Source organism: Oryctolagus cuniculus, chromosome 2 (genome assembly GCF_964237555.1).
Source record: "Oryctolagus cuniculus chromosome 2, mOryCun1.1, whole genome shotgun sequence".
Classification (NCBI taxonomy): Eukaryota; Metazoa; Chordata; class Mammalia; order Lagomorpha; family Leporidae; genus Oryctolagus; species Oryctolagus cuniculus.
Genome location: NC_091433.1, coordinates 12,049,017 through 12,055,876, shown reverse-complemented (window position 1 = coordinate 12,055,876; position 6,860 = coordinate 12,049,017). Strand labels below are relative to the sequence as shown.

The 6,860-nt window shown below is 47.5% G+C and overlaps 1 protein-coding gene across 16 annotated transcripts in view; it reads left to right on the top strand.

The window, feature by feature from the left end:
* The first annotated feature begins 5,252 nt into the window (after positions 1-5,252).
* The window catches only part of LDB2 (LIM domain binding 2), a 393,446-nt gene continuing 391,838 nt past the window's right edge, over positions 5,253-6,860 (top strand). For 14 of the 16 annotated variants that reach the window (XM_051830374.2, XM_070068063.1, XM_070068060.1 and 11 more), the window contains exon 1: positions 5,288-5,844. In XM_051830374.2, the coding sequence (XP_051686334.1) occupies positions 5,713-5,844 (132 nt within the window). In that variant the 5' untranslated portion in view covers positions 5,288-5,712. Of the gene's footprint in view, positions 5,845-6,860 lie in introns of all 16 variants that reach the window. The other 2 variants (XM_051830354.2, XM_002709533.4) reach the window with 2 other exon arrangements.

The following is a 6,860-nucleotide window of genomic DNA, read 5'->3' as shown; positions in this document are numbered from 1 at the left end:
ATGGCCCAAATGCCTGGATCCCTGCCACCCTCATGGGAGATCTGGATCAAGTTCTAGGTTCCTGGCTCTGGGCTTTGGCCTAGCCCAGGACCTGACTGTTGCAGGCATTTGGGAACTGAACCAACAGATGGAGAGCTTGTTCACTCTCTCTTTTTTCTCTCCTTCTATCTGTCACTCTGCCTTTTAAATAAATAAATGTTCAAAAAAAAAAAACAAATTTGAAGGTGTCCACCATATTATGCCTTTGGGTTTTCTGGTCTTTGCCCACTTCTAATGTCCTGTCCCCATGCCAGCATGTCCTCTACTCTTCACAGTGTCACTTAACACTTAGTGATACTGTCATCTTTTATAATAATATTAATATGGACACTTACTAAATGCGTTACTGTTACAATCAATGTACATGTATTAACCAATTCAGTTCTCATAGGGATCCACAGGACTGTTATTATCACCACTTTGCAAGTGAGAAAACCAAGGCACAGAGAGGTTAAGCATCTGAAGTCATACTCACACAACTAAATGCAGGTATACTGAAGTGAAGTCAGTGAGTCATCCTTTGAAACAGTTATTCTAGGCTGTCTTTTTATGGTGAAGACCTTGAGATTGGGAATTAGTCCTATATAACCTTTGATCTTATTCCTTGGGCTGTATTCCCAGTACCTGACATGGGGCTTTTTAGATCGTAGGGGCTCTATATATACTTGCTGAATGTAGGAAGCATTTGTTTAAAATTATTTATTTATTTACTTCAAAGTCGAGAGTTACACACAAACACAGATCTTCTGTCTGCTGAAAGAAGATGGCCAGATGACCTGACCAAAGCCAGGAGCTTCTTCCAGGTCTCACATGTGGGTGCAGGGGTCCAAGCACTTGAGCCATCCTCTGCAGCAGCTGGGACACAAGCTGGTGCTCAAATAAGATGCTGGCGTCACAGGTGGTAGCTTTACCCACTACACCACAATGCTGACTACGGGAACCATATGTTTACATTTCTGTAAGTCACTGGAAAGAGGGACCATGCCTTATATCCACTCCCCTCCCCAGCCTGGTCCCCTGCCATGACCACCACATGTCAGCTTTACCCTTCATATACTATTAGTTAAATGCTGTTGCATGGAGAGTCAGAAAGAAAATACGGGGCACAGAGATAGAGAAGACTGTGCACAGAAGGGAAACTGAAGAGTGGCAAAAATATTTGCTTTCCAAAGCAAGCAGCTTGAAGGAAGGAATGGAAGGGATGCAACTGGACATGTTGAGGGAAAGGACAGTGAGCAGTCAGGTAAATGGAAATCAGTGCGTTCAGTGGTGCAAGGCGAGTGCAATGGTGAATGGATGGGTAGTAATAGGTACAGACACATGTGGGCATGTAGGTAAGGATGGGGCCAAAGCTTGCCAGAGCTTACAACGTCTCAAGAGAAGATGAAAATTTGGGTCATCTGTTAGATCTTTCGTATTTTAAATTGTGGGCAGGCATTTCAAATTAAAGGGAAAATAAACACTCTGTGGGTTAAACTTGGTGAATGTAGCTGGGTGAGATCCTAAGTTAAAAGCCCAGGCCAGTCTCTAGGGTGCCTCTCATAACTGTAGGAGGATGTTGGGAACTTATGTGTGTTAATATGTAAATGATCATGTCTCCATCTTTGGGGGTAATAGAACTGTCACACTGCCTTGTGCATTCTTTGATGGCCTACAAATACTGCTTGCTTGAGTTGCCCTGTGGTTTTCAGAAGGAGTGAACATACAGTTTTTATTTATTTTAAAAGTAGAGTGACAGTGAGCGAGGAGGAGAGAACGAGATCTTCCATTTCTGGTTCACTCCCTGAATGAATGCAGCAGTTCCTATCTCCCGTGTGGGTGCCAGGGGCCCAAATATCTGGGCCATTCTCCCCTGCCTCCGTAGGTGCATTATCAGGGAGCTGGATCAGAAGCTTGGAAGCTGTGCAGCTGTGACCTGAACTGTTGCTACAATATGGGATGCTAGCAGTAGTAGTCTTAAAATGAGAATTTTGTTTCCTTCATTTGTCAGGCTCATCCCTGGACCAGAAACAGACAAATCATGGCTGATCCCTTAAGAAATGGAGACAACATAGACAAGTGACAAACCCAGCTGAGGAACCTGATATGTGGCAGCCTGTGCTGTTTGGTTTGGGACAAAAAGAAAGGTGAGATGGTTTGGGAAGGCTTTGGGAGAACGGGGTTGGGGGAAGAGGGCTGGGTGCTCGGAATGGAGCAGGAGACAATGAACCTCTGAAATCAAGCAGGATGGAGAGCAAAATGCAGGCGATGGCAGCCACTTCATCCTCCCGCCGCTTCGTCCTCATAATTAGGTCCACGTGTCCTGAGTATCCATGTGGACCCCTGAGAACAGAGAACAGCGGTGCTTTCAAGAAGAGCCAGGCCAGCTCTCTGCTGTGGCCAGGGAGTGCAGTGGAGGATGGCCCAAGTGCTTGGGCCCTGCACCCACATGGGAGACCAGGAGAAGCACCTGGCTCCTGCCATCGGATCAGCGCAGTGTGCCGGCCACAGCGCACCGGCTGCAGCGGCCAAAGGCAGACCTTTCTCTCTGTCTCTCACTCTCACTGTCCACTCTGCCTGTCAAAAAAAAAAAAAAAAAAAAAAAAAAAAAGAAGAGCCAGAGTTGAAATGGGCTCTGGTTGGTGCTATAGCCTGAGGCCCCACCCTCTGTGCATGGGATGTCTGGTAAATAAGAAATTGATGAATTGGTCATTTTAAAAGGTTCTGGAAGAGCAGATAATTTTTAAAAGATTTTTGTTTCATTTATTTGAAATGCAGAACTACAGCAAGAGAGAGAGAGAGAGACTGAACTTATATCTGCTGGTTTGCTCCTCAAATGGCTGCAACTGCTAGGACTGGGTCAGGCCAAAACCAGGAGCCCATAACTCTATTCAGGTCTCCCGTGTGGGTGGCAGGGTCCCAAGCATTTGGGCCATCTTTCACTGCTTTCCCAGGATCGTTAGTAGACAGCTGGATGAGAAGTGTAGCAGGTGGGGATTCGAGCCAGAACTCACGTGTGATGCCAGCATCACAGACATTGACCTCATCCACTGGGCCACAATGCCTGCCCCAAGGAGGAGATGATTTAACGGGACAGAAGCATGAGTAGGAGTTTGCAGGTAAACAGGGGACAAGAGTAAAATGTGGTAATGCACAACAGGAGACTGCAACTTCAGGAAAATCAAATCAAGCGAATCAATGAATGAGGGAAGGAGAGAATGAGTGTGCGTGTGTGTGTGTGTGCATGTGTGTGGGGGGGGGAAGAAAGTGCACGCACAGGTCTCTCTGGGCTCTGTTTACCATGTGCATAAGGAACTTGGACGTTCCACTGCTGGCAGGACAGGATTGGTTTCACTTTTGTGCAGTCAGCACCCTGATCAGAAAGGTTTGGACTTGATGGGATGTGATCTGATGTCCAGAGAGAAGACGACTTTTGAATCTATGAATAGTGAGACCAATTTGGAGACTTTTGAAATAACAAGGATGGGAAATCAGGCATGTGGGCCAAGTATTATAAAGTTTCTGGTAGCTCTGAGTCGAGAGTCTTTGGGAATTAAAAGCAGGAAATATTTCCAATTATAACTCGGAAAGGTTCATAAGAACACATGAGAGCAAAAGTTACCCTTACTCAGAAAACGGTTCCCTCCTGGGATGGGTTTTTCAGCAGCTCTATTTCTGATTAGTCGTGGGCTGCACATGCCTGACTCGGTGTCACATTGAGTTGCGCACTGAAACAGCCACACAAACACGAACTCAGGCAGGTATAAAACCTTTGGACCATCTTTAGTTTAGGAATTTAAATACAAGGAACTGTTAGGTCTCACAGTGGCCCCCATACGAAAACATAAATCATGCCAAATTTGTTTGAAATGTTGTCTTTAGAAGGTTGTGTGTTTTGACAAACCTTGCAGCAAATTTGGTCCAGCTTTTGGATTTGTAATGAAACCTGAAACCAAGCATGCTGGCCTGCCTTGGGGTCTCCTAGCACAAGTTCCAAGCAGCCTTAGCCTAATTCCTCCCCTAATCTCATCCTGGCAAGCGACATTGCTGTGCTGGGCTATGCTGCTCTAAGTTTGGGGGCGAACTCTTCCTGCAGTGGAAAAGGACTGACCAAGATGGCAATTTGGAGTCATTTCTGTGCGAAGTGTAAATTGCAGAATTAGCAGTAACTTATCCCCTGGTGGCCAGTGACTTGGAGATACCCCAAGCCATGATTGGGGCAGAAAGTTAATTAATCTGCTTATTAAAAAGGAAGAAATGTCTCATTTGCATGCATTTGCATGCAGGTCTGTGTTCCTCGTGCTTTTTGGTGGTCCTGTAATACCAGTGACCCAGCTCAGTGTTGGCTCAACACATTTAAATTGTGCCTGGGCTTTGTTCAAGTGTCATCTGGCTGGTTATCATTGATTCCAGCAGAATTTGATTATCTTTCAGATCCCTTAATTCTCCAAAGAGTTTCTATCCCCTCCCATAGGCTGTTTGGATTTTCTTCCAGCCACCATACACCACAGTTGGGAAAAGATTTATATATTTGACCAATGTTGGAAAAGAAAGACCTCGTCTCCATCAGAGTTGGGCATGTTATTTGGGGATGATCCATTCAATTATCTGCAATTTCCTACTCAACTGAATTTTCCATGGTCATTTTGGTGGCAGTTTTCTTCTTTGCTTTTCCTATCTTGTTGGGAGGTCTGCTTTTAGCAATTTTTTTCCCTCTTAGGAAAAAAAAAAAAACACAAACCACTGCCCCATGGATTTATCTTCGAAGGACTGTTTTTTACCTGAAAATGCTCAGGTAACCTGAATCCAAGCCTCCTTAAAGGCCTTTAAAGGGCTTGAATGAAGTCTTGGGAGGAGAGCGAGGGGGCTGGGAAGAGGGGAGGTTGGGGAGGGGTGGAAATGCAAAGAATGCAACAAGCTCTTGGAACAGCAGCTAGTAAAGCCAGAACTCTACAGGGAGATTCGTGCCCAGAGAAATCTTTGCATGGGAGGGAATGACCCGCTCGCTGCATTTCGGGGGAGCCACGGCCCACGTTTCTGGGTTTCCTAGTAATCACATTTCTGATACACGACACCGGGGCGGCTGTCAGGGGTGAGCGCCTCAGACCGCAGGGGTGGGGGGGTGGGGGGAACCACCTCTATGCTAACAAGCTCAGCAACCAGGTTGTAAAGGGTCCTGGCTGGAGGAAAAAAAATTCAAACCAAACCTTAGACCTCTTGTCAGCCTGGGAGGAGAATTATATTTTTGAACTAGTCCACAGTGTGGACAGGAAGTGACCTCTCCACAAACTGCTTCTTTAAAAACAAGCAGTGGTGCCTAAAGCTATCCAGCCTCTCTCTCTCCTCTCTCTCTCTCTCCCCTTCCCTCCCTTCCTCCTTACCAGCCTCCCTCCCTCCCTCCCTCTCTGGAGCTCCTGCGCTCTCCCTCTCCCTCCTCTCCCGTGCTCCCTCCCTCCCTGCCGCCCTCCCTCCGCCCGCTCTCCCGCTCCTCTCCAGCTAGAGAGGCTCCCCCAGCAGTTCCCAGCCAGTGTGTTCTGCCTGCCTGCCTGCCTGCTCTGTGTGTGTGTGCGTGTGTGTGTGTGGGGGAGCGTGTGTGCGTGCGCCTACTTTGTACTGTGAGGAACACAGAGCCCATGTGCCCTGCATGGACGTTTCTGACACTCTGTTGAGCTTGATTTCCGACACACAGGCAAGATGTCCAGCACGCCACATGACCCCTTCTATTCTTCTCCTTTCGGCCCATTTTATAGGAGACATACACCCTACATGGTGCAGCCAGAGTACCGAATCTATGAGATGAACAAGAGACTGCAGTCTCGAACAGAGGTAAGTACTCCAGCCTCGGGATGTGTTTGTGTGTTTTTGTTAAACTGTGCACGGGCTTTTTCGAGGGGTCCTGGGGGGCTGGGAAGCTATGGGAAGTGTCCCACCAGATACTAGCTCGAACGCCGAAATGAGCGCAGCAGTGAACCCACTAGTTTGAACGCCGGGTTTCCAGGCACAGCAACTCTTGGAGCAGGGGACAGTTTCTGCCGGAATCTTGAAAGACACAACCCAGCACTTGATTCCCATGCCGGGTCTCCAGAAATGCTACTCACCCAGAACCGGCTCTTTGCAGCCTCTCAGCCGGTCCTGGTCATGTTTCTTGAGATGCAGTTCCAAGGGATTTTGTGATCATTTGCTTTGGCGAAATATACATATGTACATGAGATAATCTCTCTCTCTCTCTCTCTCTCTCTCTCTCTCTCTCTCTCTTACAAATCCCGGAGGAAGTCTGCTTTGACATGCGTTTGCTTTTCCAACTTCAACACTGAGGCGTGGGGGGGAGGCGAAACAGTGACCCTGCATACTTTTCAGAACTAGCCCTGGAGGGACGCATGTTTGTCTATTTCCTTGGTAGAGGCAGAAATCAGTTGCTTGGGGCGAGGGCGTGCTAGACTTCCCTGTGGAGATGGCAGTACCTCCTGAAGACTCTACCTTAGGACAGCAGCTGCCTGTGCCTTCAAGTCAGCTCTCGTTTTTTGCATATTTGTAATCCCCTGCCTGAGAGAGGGGGAGGCTCAGCCTCAGAGGCAGCCAGCAACTCTGGGAGAGCGCAGAACTTTCAGAACTTTCTCCATGCAAAACTCCAGGCTGGCCTCCTGCAATTTAAATATTTAATGTCACTTGACTTATTCTCTGTGCTACTTGATGGGCAGGTTTGTGCTGCCGGTTTGTCCCTTTGCCTATATGCTGGGGCTTTGTGTTGAAGTGGTTTCAGAAGGAGTTTGTTGTAGGTGCACCAAAGTCGCTTGGGGAAGTAGAAATCGCTGGGAATTGACTCTGCTCTGCAGAGCACAAGC